This window comes from Acomys minous (genome assembly GCF_964271855.1).
Source record: "Acomys minous genome assembly, chromosome: 4".
Classification (NCBI taxonomy): Eukaryota; Metazoa; Chordata; class Mammalia; order Rodentia; family Muridae; genus Acomys; species Acomys minous.
Window position 1 is genome coordinate 2,816,147 of NC_140486.1, and position 23,010 is coordinate 2,839,156.

Below are 23,010 nucleotides of genomic sequence, written 5' to 3' on the forward strand. Positions count from 1 at the left end.
CGACCACAAGGCAAGCCTGCAGACTCTTTTTTAAAGCATACTAGGGGAATTCCAGATACAGTTAGGTAATCTTTATTTCCATTGGTGTAAACTACAAGTTCGGGTAGGAGTTAGTCATGAGTTAGGGCCCGCTTAAACCCTCAGTTGAGCAACCTTATCTCTCCTGGCCAGATATCTTTGCCAGTTCTGATTGGCTGCACATTTTTTGTAGTTTTTTTCGGTATGTGAAGTCTCTATTTGTGAGAAACAGAAAGTTAAGCATAGGGTGGTTCAGTGAGGAAATGAAGCCTGTCATGAAGTTGATTAGGCTTATTTAACCAGGTCCCCTCATTTGGACACCATAATAATTCTAATACACTTAGAAATGTGTTCTCAAACTACATCCTTAATGAACTGTAACTATTAGGGTCCTCAAATTCCCAGAATTTGACCATTATTAATAAGTAAATAAATAAAGTTTTCTTGAAGTATATATTAAGTTGTTAAGATTTTCTCAGTGCTTGGTATTAATTTGGCATTGCACACTTGGCCATAAAATATTATTAAATACATAAATTAAGTTTAACCTCAGAGATATTTGAACTTGCAAATATAATAAATAATTGATTTATGAAGCAAACAGGAAAACTTTTGCAGCATAAGCACCTGGCCGCAAAAATCAATTAGTGAAAGGAGCTTTCAGACCTTATTGAGATTTTCTGATGCTAGCTCTCGACACACTATGATGTCATGGTCTATTATAACACAGAATGGGAGCCAGGCAGCCTGAGCTCAGGGTAATCAGTAGGGGCCGTTCTGCCTGGCTTCAGTTTCTGCACCTGGACTATGGTTGAATAAAGGAAACAACATAAGTCATACACTCCAGGTTTTGGTGGTGGTGGTGGTGGTGATAATGGTGTGTGTGTGTGTGTGTGTGTGTGTTATATGTGCATCTGTGTGGGGGTGTGCATATACTTCTGTGTGTGCGTGCATGCTGAGACTAGAGCAAGACTCAGGTACCCAGTTCTATCACAGTGTCCCATTGAATTATTGTGAGCCTGTTGCTAGGTGGGTGGCCATAAGCCCCGCCCCCCAGATCCTCTGTCTCTGCTCCCCTCCCCCTATCATACGCATTCCAGGAATGATGCTACACCCAGCTTCTCTTTTAGTAGGTGCCAGGATGTAAACTCAAGCCTTCCTGTGGTGTGACAATGCTTTAACCTCTGAGGGCCATCTTTCCTGCAGTAGGTCAAAGGCCTAAGTAGCGACTGGTACAGTCAACTTTCAAGAGATACTAGACATTTTTATTAGTCATTGTTAATTATTTCCAAAGTAACAGAATTTTCATATAGAAGGCCACAAAACAAATTTCTTGCAGAATCTTTAAAATGAAAGAAAACTAGATATGGTGGCTGAATTAAAACTTAGGCAGCATTTTAATATAAGTAAACTACATTCACCATGTGCCTTTTAAATACAGTATTGAGAGTTATCTAGAAATGTTGTACATTTGTGTTATTTTATAGCTCCCTGGCTTCCAGATTGGGATCACTATCAGCAACATAAATCAGTGAGTCAAGCAGCAAATTAGATTTGACAAGGAAAATTAAATTACCATTGTAGTAGATTCAGATTTATGCTTTGGTTCTAAAATAGTATTTAGTTAAATGCAAAATAACAAAACTCAGTAACCATACATACTGATTTAAAATTAACCAGCCTTGGCAGATGAAATTTGTGCAATTTGGTTGTGATGTCTCAAGACTAAAATCTCCCGTCCATTGTTCCTGGAGTCAAGCTGTCCACTGCTCTCCCATTTACTAACAATGCCTCTTTTTTTTGTAATGTCCATTTTACAAGTCAGAGACTAAATATTTCTAATTGCAGAATATATTTATTTAGAGAAAAATGTACAATGGTGTAAATCACACAAACCTAATTTCCCTAATTAGTGTATTTGCCATTAATTTTAAATTAGTTAAATCAAAAAACCCTCAAAGCTATATAGTACATTTCTCAATCCAAGATTTCAATTTTTTTTTCCTTCTTCCAGTTCTTCACCCATTTGGAGATCTGCAAACACCTTCCAGCTACTCTTCTTTTGCTCCTTTCCTGCCAGCTCTTATTTGTTTAAATACCTGTTAATGAACTGACGAGTCCCAAACATACTTTTATTGTTTCGCTCATCATGGAAAACTGTCATCATCATTACTGTGAGACTCTTATTTTGACTTGAAAAAAATCTAGAAAGCAGATGAGGAAGATGGTGGGGAAAACAAAGCCTGACCAGTATTAGAGGGAGCAGTATTATGCATGAGCTCTGAGCAGAAGTCACACTATGCCAAGTCATATTTAGCATAGCCTTCCCCTTACCTCATCCTTCCTGGTTAGTAAAAGGATCTAATATTGTTTTTAAAATGAGGCATGTGGATGAAACCAGGTCTCAAAAACACCCGTCCCTGATGACTGCAGTAGCACCAGTCAGGCCATCAGTATCTGGCACTTGAATCTCAGTGTTGGTTTGGCTGCTGAGCCTGCTTAGAGTGTTATGTAACTTGTAGACATTTGGCACACAGAACAATGGCCGTGGTCATGGGGAAACTAGAAGTCTACATCTGGCAAACAGGCAGAACTTTGTGGAGAGGGTGGTCTGCTTCGGGGAAAGGCACATAGTTTGCTGGAAGCCCTCATGACTCAGGTTCCACTGACTCAGTCTTGATTCTGCTCACAGTACTTTGGTGTTTTATTGATCATTCGGTTGCTTCTATCATCATAGTGTGGTGAAATCCAATTGCCTTCTTCAGTGCCATTCTTCCTTAGTCTTTCTTATTCAATATTTTCAGATAGGTGACTATATTGTAGATAAATATAGACATATGTAGGTACATAAACACAATTAAATACAAATATATTTTATATACATATATACTCTATATGGTACATTTTCATAAATAAATGTTGTATTAAGACATGCATTCAATTAACAAAAAAAATTATTCTGGCACCTGTTACAATGACAAGGGAGAGAGTAATCAGGAATATTATACTAGGTGTAAAGAATACCATAAGAAGGGCAAGAGAGTGGGTTCAGTTCTCAGCTCCTCAGCTCAACAAAGACAGCTGAACATTTATGACTAAAAAGGAGAGAGATGGGACCAGGGAGAAAAACAAATGCAAAAAAATGTCAGGGTTGAGCAGTTCTTGATAAAAATGATTTGAAGGGCTTCTTCAAGTCAGCCAAGAAGGGCCACATAATGGCTCAAATGGTCTTTACTTACTACGCAAGCCTTGAGAACCTGAGTTTAAGCCTAGAAACCAGCATGGAAGTTGAGAACTGATTCTAAAACTTGTCCTATGACTGCCACATATGGGCTGTGACATGGCTTTCTTACACATAGACAGAGAGAGGGGGGGCAGGGGGAGACAAAGAGACAAAGAGAGACAGAGAGACAGAGGCACGATGATACTAAATAAATTAAATAAATAAATGCTAAATAAAAGCTCAAGTCAATTGAAGAGAGCAGAGTCATCTGGAACTTAAGTACATCTGATGATAAAGCAAAGGAGACTCTCAGTCTGAGCAGCATTCCTGCTCCCACACGATTTGAAGACACAGATTTGAATATTGGTTCCAAGAGTGGGACCTTAAAAGACGCCCAGAGGAGCCTGTCCTCAAGTTTGTCGGTCCTTGCTCTGTTCAAAGAAGAAGCTTTCTTTTTGTGTCTGAGAACATAATTCACTCTCTCCTGTCATTAAGGGCATGAAGTATATCACAGTACATAGAGGACAGGCGTCTCTGCGCCATCTTCCTTTAGAGGTCCCATCCTTGGGGCCAGTATTCAAATCTGTGGCCACAGTTCCTGTGGTAGCAGGACTTGTGCTCAGTCTGAGAGTCTCCTTCCAAGAGACTCTCAAAACTCAGAAACCAAGCTAGGATTTGCCTTCAGATCTCCAGATGGTATCCCACAGACTTGGGTGAATGCACTTCTTCTTACAGACTAATGAGCACCCTAGGTTTCCAGACCCTGCCAGGAAAGCACATGTCATACTTGCACTCTGAGACTTGGAGATGCTGTAAGCCAAGCTAGCTACTTCTCCCATGAGCACGCTACATGTTTGTCTCCAAAATGTCATCCTCCGCCCTGTAAAACCGACTATATCTGATCCTGTGTTTGTGTATCATTCTCTAGCTTGACATCTCAAGCAAAGCCTTAATTATGTATCCAGATTTTCCAGTTATGTCTCTTAGAAGGAAGACATATCCTACTGAAATATATAAAGTGCTTCAGTGACATGAACAAAAGAGACTAAATACAAATTTTCAAATTCTGGGGGGCCTGATATCAATAGCTAGTTAGAAAGGTGTAATTAACTATCTTCATGAATCATAGTTAAAGAGAGAAACCAAGGGTGTTTAATGTGTCCAGAATCGACCCTTATAGAGGCAGATATGTTTCAAACCCATACCTCATAAGAACGATAATGTCCCACCAGGTCACTCAGGCACCTATAGCTAACTGTTCTGCTTACTGCTGAGCAAGGAGCCTTCTAGAACCACTGGACTCTTCAGAGTTTAAGAGATCTACATAAGACAGACATCAGGTCTTAAAGTTATTTTAGTGGTTATCACTGAAAACCCACATCCTGGTAGCAGTAAATGGATTCAGTGGGTTAAAAAAAGAATGAACGATGTTAGGAAAGGGAAGTGGAGGGGGAAGGGGTTTGGAGGTCTTGGAGTGGAGAAAGCAGGGAGTGGATTTAGTTAAAATGTAGTGTATTAGTGTATGAAATTCTTTCTTAAAATATTTATTTATTATTGTGTATACACTGCTCTGCCTGCATGTACACCAGCAGGCCAGACAAGAGTATAAGATCACATTATAGATGTTTGTGAACCACCATTTGGTTGATGGGAATTGGATGCAGGACCTCTGGAAGAGCAGGAAGTACTCTTAGCCTCTGAGCTGTCTCAATCAAATATAATCATGAATCATAGAGCACATGAACTGCTTTTCCCTCCTGGTCTCTGAGACAGACAGTCTCTTGTTTGAATGAAGAGCTTCAAGGAAAGAATCTGATCCATGGATGTCACCGACCTATCATGTGGCCACGTCTAAAGAGCTGACAATAGATGTTTCCGTGTGTGTGTATGTGTGTGTGTGTGTGTGTGTGTGTGTGTGTGCATAACAATATTAAAAGGATAAGAGAATGCAAATTCAAGAGAAAGGACGCATGGGAATGCTTGATGAGACAACGGGAAGGAACAAAGAGGAAGATAGTGAAGGAAAAGAAGACATTTTGAGGAGCCAGATAGGGATTTTCCTATTTCTCAAGATAGACATGAATTTTCAAATAAGCTTTAATCATGACAATAATTCTTATGTAACATCATCCTCTTAATGATGGAGATGCATACACACACACACACACACACACACACACACACGCACACGCATGCAGACACACACATGCACATGCACACACACACATGCACACATACACACACATACACATGCACACATACACACATGCACACACATGCACACACACACACACACATGCACACACACACACATACACAGACATGCACACACACACACACACACACACATGAAACATTAAAAAAGTAAGACTGGTGGATGAGATGGCAGAGACTTAAGGTAGAAAAGTCCATAGAAAAAAGTCTATGTTCTATTTATTTATTGAACATTTTTTTTATTATTGATTCTAGGTGGTAAAAAAAAAAAAAAGGCTACACAGAAGTGTGCCCCACCTTACCACTGTATGAACCAAAACCCTTCTATTACAGCCACTCTCTTACCATAGACACTTGGAATTCTAACCAGACTGCTCTTGTGGAAGCCTCACAATAAAGCCAGAATGTCCTGCCTATAAAGCCCAGAGATTAACTCTTGCTCAGAGGATACAGAAGTACGGTTGAAGAGATCATTGGTGTAAGAACATTTGTTAATTGGGAAGGGGATCTGAGTTCAGTTCCTGACACCCACATGGTAGCTAAATGCCATTTGTAATAATTGCATTTCCAGGGAACCCAATGCAGTCTTCCGACTTTTGTGGGCACAGCTCTACATGTTGTAGACATAGATACATGCAAGAAATCCATTCATATACATGTAATAAATAAGTATTTTTAAAGACCCAAGAAGATCCCATGCAAGCATTGTTTGAGAGTACTCCTTCTCAAACACAGCTGGGGGTCTTGACCAACTTGACAGTAAACTCAGAATTTTTAAAAAATATTTTATTCATTTATTTTAGGTATGAGTACTCTATCTGCATGTGCACTTGCAGGCCAGAAGAGGGCATCATATTCCAGTACAGATGGTTGTGAACCACCATGTGGTTGCTGGGAATTGAACTCAGTACCTTTAGGAGAGCAGACAGTGCTCTTAACCACTGAGCCATTCCTCCATCCCTAAACTCAGAATCTTAATCACAGTCTTCCTCTCAGACCTTAGGAGACATTCAGCTTACAGGTTGGGATCAGGATCTGAACTCATCACTCATTGAATGTTGCACAGATTTTTAAGGTTCTAGTGACAAATTTTCTGGGTGAGTTTGAGGACAAAGCCTATCTGCGAAGATGCCCAGAAAAGCCTGGCTTAATTATACCAGAGAGAGAATCTTCTTTATCCTCAAACCAGTGTACATCTAAAGCCTTGACCACCCATCCATCCATGCATCCATCCATGCATCCATCCTTGCATCCATCCATGCATCCATCCATGCATCCACCCATCCATCCATGCATCCATCCATGCATCCACCCATCCATGCATCCATACATACATCTGCTGTATTTGTCTATCACACCTCTCCCTATTGAACTCATATGCAAATTTAAATCCTCACAATTATCATTGTTATCTCGATAGGCCTTGATGTATTCCCTACTACTCGTTTTTAATAAGCAAGAGTTACTTAAAATTTTATGAATGTGTTTTTGAAGTTCAAAGTCACTTTGGCAAGAATATGGTAGTTTCTGGGAACATTCCATATTGGAGATGTTCAGGGCACAGGAATGCCACAGCCAACTTATCCCCTCTTGTGGTTTAAACCTGACAAGACACATTACCTAGTGGTGTGTTATGGGAAAGCTTAGATGTTTTCTAACTAAAATCAAAACCACCAGAGTTTTGGCATGAGCATAAACTGCTACCAAGCCAGAATGCTGTCAATAAACCACAGCTTCCTACTCTTCAAGTAAAACCTTATGAGCTATCACTGATAATCTCAGAGGACAGTAAACTAACATTTACAATATTTAACTTGAACAAATTTATTCTAAGTAACTTATAGACATAATCAGCATTTTTTTTCTGAAAAAGTTAAAGTGGCAAAACTCTAACTTTACTTTAGGTTGATTTAGGACTTTACTTAAACATTTAGTAGTGATGTGGAAATCAAATGACCATGCGGGGCGTCACCTCACCTTATATATCTACAATAAAACCTGTTGATCTGAGACACAGGGATCATTGAAGAAGAGAGGGTGGAACTATTATAAGAGGCAGAGGAGCAGGGTGTCTGCTCCAAGGTTGTTCCACTATGTGCATGAAGTGTCAGGAATATGGGTTCCTACACAAGCACTGAGCAGTAGTGAGACTAGTGGGCATGTCCACACAGATGGAGGGAATCCCAATGCCTGAGACTAGTGGGCATGTCCACACGGATCGAGGGAATCTCCCAACACCTCCCACATAGGCTAAGAGTTACTGGCAAATAATAACTACTGAGAGAGGGAGAATCAGTCTTCTCCAGTAATGAGCCTCCTAACTGGTTATCTGATTGATACCAAATGATCCACTCTAAAGACATACACACAAGAGCAACACTGAATGTACTCAAAAGGTTGTATTTGTATGTTTATATATATGCATGTATAAAACAATACTAATTAAAGTCATGAATTTGAGAGAATGTGTGATGGATGTAGGAAAAATTGGAAGAAAAATAGGCAGCTGGTATGAATTCAATACATATATATGAGATGTTAAAAATAAATAAATTGAAAAAAAAAAAAAGCTCCCTGCACTGAACTGTTCCACCTCTGGCTTAACTACCTTAATGCCAGTTACTCTGACTAACCTAACTGTTTTAACCAGTTATTTAACCACTGAGATCAAATGTATTCATTATTTTTTAATATTTACTTTATGTTTTAAATTATGTGCATGTGTGCATGCTTGCATGCATGTGCAAGTGTGTGTGCATGCAGAGGGCCTAGGTATGTCCCATGTGGCCTCTCTGTGTGGCCTCTGCTGTGTGGCCTTGCCCAGTTCAATCATTTTCAGCTTGCCGTCTCTACTTCTGAATGTACTGCAGGAAAGATAACTGCACAGCACTGTTGTATCTATCTACAGATGTGTCAGCAGCCCTAGACAACATCATTCCACAAACCCGATGCTGAGATCAGAATTTTCTTCCAAATATTAAAGTCTTCAATGTAGAAGCTTCATGGTACAGCTTTAACTGAGAGACGAACACACTAAGTGGACAACATGGGAAGCCATTGACCAAATGGGAAGCCATTAACGGTTCATTTTGTTCATGTTTATGTTTCAAAGACAGTTGAAACAGGAAAAACAGAGACAAAACATCATGTCTGGACCGTAAAACACCATAAAACATTTCTGAAGTTTTTTAAAGAGGGACAGTTATGTCCACTTGAATTGAGTTAAAAAATAAAGCCACACTTCTTTCTATATCTCACTGTAAGGGAATTCCTATAGGCCTCTCTGTGAAGTTTCTGCATACTAATTACCCAAGGTCTTAGCTCACAGCAGCAGCACCATCTATTGGGGAGGGGTTTGGTTCATTTGTTTTTTGTTTTATGTGTTTTCTTTTTATTTGAAATGAATGTGTCCACATTTCTTAAAGAAAAGATAAAATAAATTTGAGATCATTTCAATCCATTAAGATACAGAGAAAGATACTTTTGTAATAATACCTATTAATTAGCATACTCATCGATTGGTAAGACTCACAAGTGAAAATTGCATGACACCCACTGTGCAGTGGGGCATATTTTGAGATGTTAAAAAATGGTAAAAAGTAATGGGCCTTTAGGGAGAATAAGCCTCCCTTAATTATCACTGTTTAATGAATGCACGCCTTTTGACTGCTAATGACAGGGGAGATGTGGCACTTTCTCTTTAAATCCAGCCCCTTGTCATTCTTTTGTGACAATGTAATTCAGATGCAAGGCATGGAGAGAGGCTTAAGCTGGGATCCACTGATCATAACTCTATATCTGATTTACAGCACCAGATGGCCTAATTATTCTCAACAGTTCTCAATCTCTGTCTGTCAGGGAGACCAGATGCAATTCCTACCTTCCGGTGAAACACATTCCCCAGACTGAATACAAGAAGTAAAATGTGCAAACACAAGCCCAGTAATTGAGATAAACTCAGGAGATGTGAATCTATATACATGTGTTAAAGCACATAGGCCATCAATTTCAACTATCAAAGGTACAGCTCAAAGTCAGAGAAGACACTTTGATAATGGAAGAATACTGGCTACACATGTTGCTTATGTCTACATATTCTCATGTGCACACATATGTGTGCATCATTACACAAAATTAAACTGGGTTGGTGCTTTGGTCAATGTCCTTGGCCTCATAGTTAGCTTCCTTTTCATCTTAGACTTTTGGACCTGAACGCACCACAATTTCCTATCCTCTGCATGCTGACCTGTGTGGACCTCTTTATTAGTCACCACTCACTGGGAAAGAAGCTTCTCTGATGAGGACTGAGAGATGCCCTAGTCCATAGGTAAAAAGACAACTTGAGGGTAGTCTGTTACTACATGCCACTAACAGAACCATCACGTTAGGTTCTCCCTTGTGTCCCATGGCCTAGCCAGCCCAGGCTGTGGCCCCATTAATGATATCAGGCATGATTTCCATCTTGAGGAGCATGCCTTAAATCTGATGTCAGATGTACCAAGAAGCTGCACTAAGTGAACCCAGTGCATTTAAAAAGAGCATCAGGTTGGGAGCAGAAAATGGTAAGGGGTACAGAAGAGGATGTAGAGGGGAGAAAATGGGGGGTGGACCTGATGGAGACACATTATGTGCATGTGTGAAATGCTTAAGCAACATAAATCTTAAAAATACATTTATTGATTAAACTGATTATCTTATAAAAGGCATTGAAGACCTGAGCAGGTTCTTCAATTCAGTTCTTGTTAACTTCAGAGCATGCTGAACTATCTACTTCAAAGACTTGACTAGCTTTAGCATGAGGATTCCCCCCCCCCCCCAAAAAGAAGACGACAAGAAGAAAGAACAGGGCATTAAACATCTCTTAACGTTTTATCTTCTTGTGGTAAAGTGACAGCACTTCCCCCACTGTCTGTGATGCTGTCAGGAATATCGAATAAGCCCATCCTACTGTGGGTTCCTGGGATCCCCACCTGGCTCACCGTGTGGTGGAGAGGCAATCAAGGAGTCTGTAGCTTGGAGATCAGATCCACAGTGATCTTAACTGAAGTCACTGTCTACATAACATACTCTTCTTCATAAGTAAGAAGTGTAAATTACATTATTCATTTCTGTAAACAGGTTTCAACTTTCTGTGGTTCTTTACACTCATACCCTCTCTTCCTGTCTCACAGTCGATAGAGCTCTTCCATTTTGCTTGTCTCCTCTGTGGCCCACACTTATTGCGTCTCTGTGGCCCATGCTAACTGCGTCTCTGTGGCCCATGCTAACTGCGTCTCTGTGGCCCACACTAACTGCGTCTCTGTGGCCCATACTAACTGTGTCTCTGTGGCCCACACTAACTGCATCTCTCTCTGTGGCCCACACTAACTGCATCTCTCTCTGTGGCCCACACTAACTGTGTCTCTGTGGCCCACACTAACTGCATCTCTCTCTGTGGCCCATGCTAACTGCGTCTCTGTGGCCCACACTAACTGCATCTCTCTCTGTGGCCCACACTAACTGTGTCTCTGTGGCCCACACTAACTGCGTCTCTCTCTGTGGCCCACACTAACTGCGTCTCTGTGGCCCACACTAACTGCGTCTCTCTCTGTGGCCCACACTAACTGTGTCTCTCTCTGTGGCCCACACTAACTGCGTCTCTGTGGCCCACACTAACTGCGTCTCTGTGGCCCACACTAACTGCGTCTCTGTGGCCCACACTAACTGCGTCTCTATCCTCCTTTCATCTGCTCTCTGCACATCTTCTGGGCCTGAAGCAATAACTGCCAAATATTGGGGGATGATAAAGTAAATATCTATACCTTGTTCCCTAAAGACCAGATCATATTTTATAAATAATTATTGTTGCCGTTGCAGTTTATGACTCCAGAACATAATGTTTTACCATGACATCCTAACAAGGTCTTAGGAAAATGAAACAATGACTCCATCACATTTTCATGACCTAATTTTGCTTTTCAATAATTAGCTACTTTCTGGAAGTGTGGTACTTATGATGTAACCATTGTGGATAGTGAAAAATAAAAATTTAAAGACAACTATTTCATGGAATACATAAACCTAGCCTGAGTATTAAGATTAGTACAAAACTACTGTAGTGGAGATATTTTAGAAAAAGGGATTTGCTAATTTCAGTTAATTAATTTAGAGATATGATAATTTTATTCTATCTATCAGTGTTTCATAATAAAAATGTATCCAGAATCACAACCAATGCTTAGTTCTTAAGGATGAAATAAAGAATTTAAAGGCCATCTTACATCCCACAGCATTGTGATGTCCAAAGAAAATGGTATTTAAATAAATATAATACAGTAAAGAAGATCAAAATTGTTTTTCAACATTCCAAGTGTTGGCAATGTCCTCCAACTCAGTATCTCCTCAAACCTTACATTAAATCAAACACGGTAATCGGCAGCCCTGAAGCATGGGATGAAGCAGTCGTAAAGACCAAGGACTGAGTGTTTGGGCTGACAGATAGCCCTGGATCTCTAATAAGAGGCTTCCATGTGCTGGACTAGCTGGAGTTCAGTGCAACACTTCAGCTCTGGGGAGTCCTGTTGGAGGCATTAAAATAGCAAATCAAGATTTCTTTTCAGAATTAGGTTGTCAAGTAGCTCGTTTATACTTCACACTGAGTGTATGTGGGCGAGCTGATGAAGATGATGATGTATGAGGCCGCAGATGCAAATGATTCCAGAGATGGGGATACATAGTATTACCCACTCAGGAAGACAGAGCACAGCTCCTGTTATCTGCAGGAGGCAAAGTCATGTGGCTTTTGCATTTAAAATTAGAAAGTGATCCTACTGGGTTTGGAAATGTAATGAAACCTCATTAACTGGAAATTCATGTTTTGGTATGATATTATATAGACCCAGACACATGACAAGTTGGCTTGAATTTGTTTCTCTTTCAGAATCTTTTTTGTCTTATTACATGATTCTAATATTTTGGGGAGAAGGGCTGTAGACACTGTCTCCGCCTAGTTACATCATGGATAGCTCTGATACAAAGCTGTGTGTGTGTGTGTGTGTGTGTGTGTGTGTGTGTGTGTGTGTGTGTCTGTGTGTGTGTGTGTGTCTGTGTGTCTGTGTTATATGTTTTGTTATTTAAATTATTGGTCTCCATCAACTAAGCAGTAAGCAAACGTTTTAGAGAATGTTGTTTATAAAAATGGTTAAATTGTTATGCTGATGTACAGTCATAATTAATGTGTGTAACTCATCAGCTCACTGCATGTCAGAGAAAAGTTAGTTAAGCAAAAACAAGAAAATTGAGGTTTCAAACTAATATGTGCCTGTATGTTAACTTACTTCAGTATATTTGATGTACTCCCTCATTAAATGCTAAGAAAAGCCACATTAAAATTCTCCAGGGAATTTGTAGGTTACACCCTTAAATTTAAAAATATCTCAATACCCTATTTATAGTAGCAATATCAATGATAAACTTTCAAATAATCAAGGTGAAAAGGCAAAAGTCATTGCAATCCTGTACTTAATATCTTGGTATATTTTTACATGCACTTTCACAAAGTGCACTGACCATCACTTAGAATAACCCAATGCAACCTTTTTATGTATGCTTTTCATTCATTTGCATGTTTTTACTAGATTGTTATATTCTTCTTCTACCCTAGGAACTTAAACACACATTAACTATTTCATTAACAGCAGCATCATATTATTGCAATATATGTTTCTTTATGATAGAGTGGAAAATATAGCCACACAATTGATAGAATATTCTTTGCTCTTTTTGCTACAGTTGAAACAGGATGTAGCAACCTTCTTTTTACTGTTTTACTTGTAGAAAGCAATTTGTCCTAATTCATGTATTTTTATTGTATTACCACTAAAATATCTAGTGTATATGTTACAATGTCAAATTGCAACAATGTCTACCCTACATGACAGGCACTGAGTATGTGACCACTGTAGTTTCTTGGATAGTAAGAAAATGTGGTAGACAATTCAGATTTCAGCAGAGGTCTTGTTTTGTTTTCTATACTTTAAAAATCCTCTGAAGCTCACTATAACTTGATTTAGCTATTTATTTTCAAGCAAGTGTGCAAATCTATAACATCTCTATAAAGGGTCTGCGAGTTTTCAGATTAGTATGCAATCAGCTTTGATATGAACAGTTATAGAAAGCACACACTATACAAATGTAGATGCTTTCTGCTGTACATGAAAACATAACAACTGATAATACACTTTAAGACAGGGGTACTTCTGGAAAAGCATTTCCAGCTTAATACAGCCAACACCTATCAATGAAAGAAAGCTCATACTTATGCGCTTTATGTTAGCTTTGTTGATGTTATCAATGTTGTTTATGTGAAAGTATCACAGTGTATATTTTTATAGAATTTGTCAGTCTACACTAGAAGAGGGGGTAAGCATAAACTGCAATGAACAGCCAAATAACATAATTGAGGATACAATTACATTTGGATGTATGGATTTTTATATTATCATATCACTAAAAAAATTAAATTAAGGGGAAAGCCAACATAATACAACTACAGCTTTAGTGGTCTTTTGAGAATTTTGGAAATACATTTACATGCACAATCATCTTCCTGTCAGAATTTTAGTTTAAGTAATCTTTACAGCTGCACATCAGAAAAATTCTCCTTTTATGAAAAGATTATTCCAGATGCAAAAAAAAAAAAAAAAGATCTCACCCACTCTCCTTCTCTCCACCCATTCCCCAAGCAGCACTTGTGAGAGGTTCCACCAACATCCCCACGGGCTGCCCCGAGCACATGGACACTCAGTACTGACTGAGTCTGCAGAGTATAAGCTCTGAGGCTAGCGGCCAGGGGCATGAGGTTCAGGCTAGAAATGTTGGACCACTCTTCTTAATACAAAACTATTATTTTTGATCTGACATAAGTTTCTTCTGGGCCAAGCTCAGAAGTGTGACATCTCTCAAAGATATCTTGAGCAAAGTGAATTTTCATCAAAGATCTTGTTTTGTTTGAGGTATCATTTTTATAACCCTTCTGATATTCAATATAATTTGATTTAGCTAAGTTTTATTTCTCAAGCAAGCAATAAATCTAAATGACTTCTGCAGGAGTATGGCCCAGGCAGATGCTGCAATAGATGGCCAGCAACCTCAGAACATTAGCAGGAGGGCTGCACACTAATGTGCTCGCTGGCATTCATATTGAGGGAGAAGAAAGAAGGCTAAGAGTGCAGCCATCAGGAGGAAGCTGATTTTCTAATAGAAAATAAACTCCAGAAATACATTTAGATTGGTCAATTTAATAACTTATTTATGAGACAGTATTACCCAGTGGCAATCTGTACACGATAAAGATATAAATACAATGAAATATGTGCATTATATATTATTAAAGGATGCAAATATTAATAACAAGGGCCCCTAAATCTTCCAAACTCTGTAGTGTAATATTGTCCTCAAATGAGGTTTCTTGCTTATTTCAATTGAGCATGAAGTTAAGGAAACGAGGGAAAGACAATTAAAATATCTTAATAATAACAAAACATAAGGGACACTTCCCGCTTCCGTCCTGAGCACTAGTAAACACAGCTCACACTTAGAAACATGTCTCCAAATCAGAGTGAGGAGACCCTAAATGCCTTTTGGCTGACTTTGCCTCTTCACAAGATAACATCATTTTAATGAGAATCAAGCTTCTCAGCCTACTTTCTTGCTCATTTAAGGATAGAAAAGCTGAGGCCTTTAATCCAGCTGAACTATGGAACAATGTCTCCAGTACTTGCCTTTTGACCATGAAATTCATCCCCATACACAAGCTGAAAACAAATGAGTGTTCTCAAATCTTTGATATTACTGGTTGATTTTTGAAATGCAGGGCTAACACTTGCACAGTGTCAAAGACAATGTGGGATAAAAGCATATGACCCACCTCACTGATATTAATCTTGTCTGTTTCTCTTCCCTTTGAAATCTTCCTCTTTGAAAAATACATAAGTATAAACTAAATATCTCTAAGTGAGCAATATACCCCTGGAGACCTATAGGTGCACCAGTATTTGTGTGTGTGCTTCACAAAGAATCACAACATGAATTTAACTTCTCCAGTTCCTTGGAACTTAACCTCTACCTCACCATCATTTTGAGAGAGACGATGAGGATGAGGATGAGGATGAACCAGAGCAAGTCAGACATCAAACCCATTTATTCTGTATCTTAAATTATAAGTTTTATCATCAATATTTTGGTTACATTGTTACACAAAGGACAAATTAACATCCAGTTTGAGGTCACATCTTTGATTGCTTTGGGATTAGTGACATTTCCTTGGCACACAAATACTGTACCGGGTCTCTCGGTTGCAACTTAATACTGTTGTTGCACAAGATGCCAAAACAAGCCAGGTTTGAAAAACCACTCCTGGGGTACAGCAGCCAGTACCTTTAGCTGCTGTGACGTCTAGTCCAGGTGGCTCCTGGCCAGGTGTTCCTTCACAGAGTGTCAAAGCATCCCTCTCCTTGACAGATCTCCAGGAAGAGGTTCTGCTCCTGGTCCCTTGAAGCATCTGATAACTCTGTGGCCACTCAGAGGTGTTTCTAACTCGCCACTGAGACATATCCAGAGGAAAAGCAAGGAGGGGATCTGGGCACCTCAGCTCCACAGTTGTTAAGGATTCATGACCAGTGCGGGATGCCAGGCTACTAAAGGATCCCAGAGTACAAATTAAAAAATGAAATAAAATCCAGGTTGCAAGTTTGAAGATGCATTCGAGAGAGTTTCCTGGGGAAGAGTATGCATAACGGTCTGTTTGCTGTTCTTAGTTTGAAAGAAAGACTGTTTGTTTTTGTTTTTGTTTTTCTTCCTGGCTTCTGTCCATCCAAAACGAGGTACACAGATCTTGTTTCCTTTTGTTTGATCTCATACAAGAACTGTTTTTGTTTTTTTTCCTCTCTCTCTCTCTCAGCAACCCCAGTATGAAAACTAAGTAGGCTTGAGAAATGAAACCTGAGGAAGGAAAGGAAAGCTTCCAGAGGAATAAAGAAAACCACTGACAGTACAAAACAAAAGTTGCAGTCCAATCGTGCAAAATTTGCTTCTCAAGATAAAGCGCTTTTTGACAGATTCCCAATGCCCAGCTCCCTCCCAATGGCCCCCAGACCCCAGGGGAAAGCTACAGAATAAAAATGAAGCCATTCTTTTTCTTAAGGCTACACACACACACACACACACACACACACACACACACACACACACACAGACACACATACACACACAGAACACAGGTCAAAGACTGTCCGGATGGTGGTTCTTTGCTGGGCTCTTGCTTAAGCCCTGACTGCAGCGTGCAATCCATCTGAGGGTCAGCAGCATCTATGTCATCAGGACAAGGATACAACGTACAAACAAAAGAAGGTAAGTCAAATGGTTCCAACAATAAAATCCAATATCGACTTTACAATCACAGGTACAAATTGCTCAAATCGATAATTTCATTTCTCCTTAAGACCTTGTCGTCTAAAACTAATTAGAGGCCATGTTTCCCGAGGAATTGTCAATAGTCAAAGAAAATACTGGATCTTTAGAAGAAAATCATTCTTCTACCGGCATTAATCTGATAGAGGTGAGCACAAGCCATCCTATTCAGACAAGTCCAAGGTGTTACAGAGGACAATCCCTGGGTCCTGATCAAAACCTTCCCACCGTCCTGGTGGCACTGAGTCTATAGAGGAAAAACCAAGAAGCCCGAGAACGTGGAGTATTTCCAGCCTCCCATGAGGTTGCCTCTCTCCAGTTTGAGATGAACTTTGTCTTCTCTTTCCATGAGCAGCAGAACTCCATTGCTGGCCGCTTCCCTGGTCACATCCTGGTCTCCAGCGAAAGCTGAGATCACCGGGTAGCCATTCTGCATTAAACTGACCTAGAAGGCAGAGAGGGAGGGAGGCTCAGCGGATTAAAGGCTAACTTAGCCCCACATCCTCTTTGCTTTTCCCTCCCATGTAACTTTGCTTCTCCCTCCTCTGCACAACCTGGAACCCTAAAGAGCGGGAACTCTATCTGGCTGAGAGTCCAACCCCTGCGCCCCCTGTTTACCAGTCTTTCAAGGCCTCAGCTTTCAAACCTACCCACCTGGATTGTTTGTCTGTTGTACACTTTGACCACGTGGAAGCTGAAGCTATAAATTCCCTTTCTTGGTGCTACAAATATACTGGAGGCAAGGTCAAAGTGGTTGCCAATGTTCACTAACACCTGCAAAGGAAGAGCGACAGCGTGTTGAGTCTCCGGCGCACCGTGTCCCTTCGTAGCCTGTCTGTTCTCCACACGTTTAGATGACTACCACATGTTGGCAGGCTCAATGGGACTTAAGAATAGGTGCCGCCACGTCAACTGAGCTTCCGACACAATACATGAAGCGTCTGGTACCAACATTAAAAAACAAAAACAAAAACAAAAAAAAAAACAAAACTCAACAGCTGAAATGTATTTGAAAGGGTATCCTCGTGGCTTCTAATTAACAAGGACTTTGGAAGTTATGTTTTAATTATACATTAAAATAGTAGTTAAAGGTTTTTGTATGGTGGCATGTAGGGTATGAAGGACGTGATGGGAGACAGTAAAGCCAAGAAACAATGTGTAAATCCAACCTGTTCTTTTCTCTTTGTGTGTGTGTGTGGGGGGGGGAGGGGGTTGGCTCCTAGGTCGTTCAGCCTGATGCTGTGCTTACTATAGAAACGACATGTGGAATGGAGAGAGAAAAGGAGACTGAGCAGAAGCCCAGTGCATTCCCCGAGTTCCTTGAGTAGGAGTCAGCTGTGGCTTAACTCCCTAAGCATCAGAGAGAATAGGCCCTGGAAGCTTTGGCCATCCAGTGAGCCCCACCTCAGGCAATACAGAGTAGGTCCTTCACAGCTTTGATTGATGACTTTGGCCAACAAGCACTGGCTGCTCTGTTTATATTCAGTCTTCCCTAAGTGGTGCTTGGCTTGCTCTGTTGGCCGGCTGAGTGAGGGATCATGTAAAAAAAAACTTAAACAAAGAACACTGAACTGGTGGCTTGGACACTTCTAGTCCAAATTAAGGGAATTCCACAGCAGGTAAAAATAGGAATACAATTAGCTATCAGCACAGGATTATATGGCTCTGCTGTCAGTTTTCCTCAAACCCAAGAGGAACAGAACAGAATGTGAAAGGAATCAGGCTCTCTACCTCACTTCCTTTCTGTTCATAATAAAATCTGACTACTTTGTCTGCATCCTGTTCCCGTCTCTCCTCCTGAAAAAATTCCAACTCCACTAAAATAACAAAATAAGCCACTGGCATTTTATGCTTACAAAATAAACAGCTAGCTACACCAAAACCTCAGACTGTCTTTTACCTGATCAGAAAATAAATGTCGGCTCCAGTGCCTTTCCATTTCCTTTTACACAGTTGCATTGAGGAACTACACAACGCCTCAGAGCTAAGTGAGGTGCCAGTAATAGCTGCAGGCGTGGCTTGGAGATGCTACACACCCTCACCATGCTGGGCTGTGGGCACCACTTCAGCCCACTCCAGGGCAGGCATCTCACCTACACACAGTGCTCCACTGCAAGGACAAAGCTCCTCTGATGTGTGTGCTCAGTGTCCCCAAGCGACTTCACTAGAGAGTGAAGCATCCCCTGGCATATCACCTCCTCCATGTGGATTTTAAATCCAGGAAACAGGTAAACTCAAGGCTTTATTGTGGATGAAAAGACACCAAGCAAGGCCCCGAGCAGAGCAGAGGGTCTCCCTCACTTACAACCTAACAGGAACTAGGAAAAATTTATTCTTCTATAAGATAAGATTCTGATTATTATTGAGCCCGTTATTAGAATTTTCCTGACAACTCCACAAATCAGTGGATCTGAAAAAAAGCTGAGAATATTTATAGGACACTATAACTGAAAAAAAATAACAACAGCAAAATAACAGTGGATAAAGAAGAATATGAATTATGCATGCTTAAGTATTGCTGTCTTACTTGGAATTAATAAAATATTTTGTATTAAAAGAAGTTCCCTAAAACCTTCAAATGCATGAGTTTTTAAATGAATGCAGCAGCCTAAATAGAGGTCTAGTGTGAGCACTGGCTGTAAGTAGGCTTAAAAGCTGGCTCATGGACGGGGGGAGCCAGTGGAGAGTAACTCCATCTGTGTCCGGCCATGTTTCAGGACTCCATTGTACACAAAGCCCCTTGGCAAGAGCACTAGCCAATTAGAGAGAGTATGAAAACACCATCAATTTCTGAATAGAAAACTTCTCAGTTTCTGAAGACTTACAGGAACCACAAGGAGAGACTACACAGAAAGGCAGAGAAACCACCCAGAAAAACATTTACATAGCCAGAATCTCCCTAATTCTTGGCTGCTTGGCCCATAGGCCAGAAATTAAAAGGCTTAAGTCCATTTAAGTCACAGGCCTTTTTCTCTTTAAGTTTTCATAGTCATAGCATGGATTTATATGCACAGTGCAGAAGTTTCATTCACTGCCCGCAGTGGATTCACTGTCCACTTTATTCTGGTATATATGCAGAGAAAGAGCTCTTCTCTCGTCCACACTCTTCCCCACTTATTTTATTTAAAATTAACCTTCCTGTCACTGGATCCCAAATATAAGCAGTAGGTTCGGGCCTTTGTCGGACCCATTTCTGGAAGAGGAACTTAATTAAATATGGCATCTTTTAGAGGAACCCTTCACCCCTGGTGTCTGAAGGCCATTCATCACAAACACTGCCTTGCCCTCAGCAAAAGGGAAGGCGCATGTATCTTGCAGGGAAATGTATTTCACATTTCAGCTTTTACCAGACCCTTGGAAAGCTCATGGAGCCTTACAGGGCTCCCAGTAATCCGTGCCAGGAGAGCTGGTGTTTAAAAACAAAAATCTACAACAAGGGGGACTCCGGGAAGGTACAGTAATGAAAGAGCAACATCAGGGCGAGGCAAAGGTAGGGACACCAGCCTGGCGCTCCTTCAGGAAACGTATGGAGCCAGAGCCAGCTGAGCACCCTGGCCAGTCCTCTACATATCAGTGGGTGGGCAGGTTAGCCGCTGACCTGGTCGAAGTAGATGGTCATAGTACGGTTGCTCATCTCTGAAGGCTCGTGGTTGGTGCTCCGAGTAGCAGAGAAGGCCACCTTAGCACTGCCTGAGCGCACAGAAATGCCCAAGGAAGAGGTGACAGCGCCGTCCCCGGACGGGCTGGAGTCGCACACCACCAGGCACTTGCCCTCTAGCACGATGGGCTCCGTGTCGTTCTGAGCCTTGACCGGGCAGCAGGCCGGCAGCAGCAGCAACAGCAGGGCCAGCGCTGCCCCGAGGCTGGAGCCAACGTCGACCGGCTCGCGCAGCGCCCCCCGGCGCCCGGGCATGCTCAGCAGCGGCCCTCCGGGGCCCCGGCCAGGCGCGGGCATCTGGGCTGCGGGGGGCGCTCCGCGGACGCCAAGACGGGCTATAGCCGGAGGGGTGGCGGTATGCGCACAGGAACTCTCAAGGCTGAAGTAGTAGCCTTTTCTGGGCTGGGTCCCCACCTCAGATGGTCAAGGCCAAAAGGTTCTCAGAAGGAAGGCACCAGCGGACCTGTCAGAGCAAAGAACCCGAACCCTTAGGCAGGAAGGTGGGGGGAAGGAAGTGCCTAGAGCTCTCCAGTCCCTTCGGGATGCCATCCCTGTGGTTCCCCCAAAGCTATCTCCATTCCAGATGGGACACAATGCACCCGAGAACGCTCTGGAGCACTGGTCAGTGCATCCTCACAGATTTCCTGAAAGGTGCGCGCCTGAAACGTGGGCTGTGATTCCATAGGACCTTGTAAAGAGGGTTAGGGACCTCCAGGGCGCCGTCATTACCTTCCATTGCCAGCTCAGATCAAGATATCCAAAGGAATTAAATGTGGTCAAGGCAAAAAAAAAAGGGGGGGGCTTCATTAGCTTCCTTTCCGTGGCTTTCTGGATAGCCAAAGGAAGAAACACCTCTCCTGCATTCCCCCTTTATCCTCTATTTTTCTATCCAGGAAGTAATTTTTAAGCAGGCTATTAAAAAAATTTACCTACGTCCCCCTATCCCGAACAACCCCCAGAAAGCTCTTTGGATGAGTGAGATTAAGAAAAAGGAGAGGACGGAAACAGAGAAAGGCGGGATGAGGTGGGTGAGGAGCGAAATTCTAACACCCACTTCCAAGGTTCCCGCAGTCACCAGCTAGCCCACTTAAGAGAGCTTGCTGGAGTCCTCTCTGTGGCAAAGGCGAAGAGAGGACCAGAATTCCCGGAATTTACTCATTTGCAGCTTTGTCTGTGCATCCCGACTCTCCTTTCCTGTATCTTTCTGCTAACTTAATCGGGTTGGCACTTTTACCTGGTCCTGTCTTCTTAGCTAAACTGAAGCTATTCCAAACACCTAGCCCAGGGACACAAACAGGACGGAAAAAAACCCTCCCCTCGTCGCCCACGCTCTCCGAACAACTCTTCCACTGTTCTTTCTAAGGAAAGAGAAGTTAGCTCCCAATAAATATCCTGTCTGAAGCTTCCACACAAAGGAAGACCCCTACTCCCCCTGGACTGGGCCACCAACTGACTCTCCTCTCTCATGTCTCTTGAACCTCCAGCACTCGCATTGCACAAAGTCCCGTTGAAGCATTGCAAAAAGGCTGCTAGCAAGCATACCCCAGAGGTCAGGGTTGGGTGGATTACCTGGAACGTCCATGACAGGCGAGCACCGACGTCCGCGAAGTTGTTCTGCCTAGAGAAAATGAGGCAAGCGGGAGCTAGCTGGAGGAGGACACCTCAGAGCACGACCCTTCTCCCAGCGCTTGGCCAATAACCGCTCCGCCCCGCCCTGCCGCCTCTCTTCGCGGTCCGCTCCCGCTCCGCAAGCACACCACGCCCCGGGCCCCACGCAGCCAGGGAGCCCCACACGGCGCGGTGCCTGGAACCCACTCGCTTCCCGCTCGGCAAACCGGGAACCGCACCGCGGCGCAGCTGGTCTCCTCCGGGTCCGGTGTACTCCAGCAGCCTGCGCGCCTACCGCGCACCTCACTAACTGGATCCCTGGGTCCCCGCCTCTGCTCCAGACTCCAGAGGGCACGGCCCGGAGCTGGCAACTACTGACTCCCAGCTTCCTTCGTCCTAGAATCCACAGTCCCTTCCCTGTGACTCCCCCATCGCACCTCGCCAAGCTCAAGTCCGGCTACACACCCAGCGCAGCCTCCCTAGGTGCCCCCTCAAAACTAGGCGCCCTCGGAAGCACCAGCCGCATTTCTTCTTCCAGAGTCTTTTTCTTCTCCAAATTCCCTCCAAGTCTTAATCTTGAACGGAGTAGCCACTTTCATAATTAAAAAAAAAAAAAAAAAAAAAAAAGGAGGGAAGGGGGCACTGAAAAAAAAAAGTATTTTTTTTCTAACGGGAGAAAAAAGCTTGGTAATTTAATGACTGCAATTCCAAAATCTCCCGTTAGTGAAACGTCAGCTTTTGGCAAAGATTAAAGAGGCGCTTCCTGTCTGGGTTTATGTGTCTGCTGCTCTGAACCCCGGGGCTGGTGGAGCGCGGTGCCACCGCGCGTATTTATTAAAAC

The 23,010-nt window shown here is 42.1% G+C and overlaps 1 protein-coding gene across 3 annotated transcripts; it reads right to left on the bottom strand.

Moving 5' to 3' along the window:
- Nucleotides 1-16,390: 16,390 nt before the first annotated feature.
- CBLN2 (cerebellin 2 precursor) lies at nt 16,391-22,759 on the bottom strand. 3 transcript variants are annotated; one of them, XM_084779552.1, is made up of 5 exons: nt 22,607-22,759; nt 22,131-22,179; nt 20,502-21,024; nt 17,558-17,677; nt 16,391-17,348 (listed from the first exon to the last, which is right to left on the bottom strand). In XM_084779552.1, the coding sequence occupies exons 3-5, from the start codon at nt 20,856-20,858 to the stop codon at nt 17,151-17,153; spliced, it is 675 nt and encodes a 224-aa protein (XP_084635678.1). In that variant the 5' UTR covers nt 20,859-21,024; nt 22,131-22,179; nt 22,607-22,759; the 3' UTR covers nt 16,391-17,150. The 3 variants fall into 3 exon arrangements, with proteins under 3 accessions (XP_084635678.1, XP_084635677.1, XP_084635679.1); XM_084779551.1 differs by lacking the exon at nt 22,607-22,759 and adding an exon at nt 22,409-22,495; XM_084779553.1 differs by lacking the exon at nt 22,607-22,759 and adding an exon at nt 22,377-22,412.
- Between the last annotated feature and the right edge of the window lie 251 nt (nt 22,760-23,010).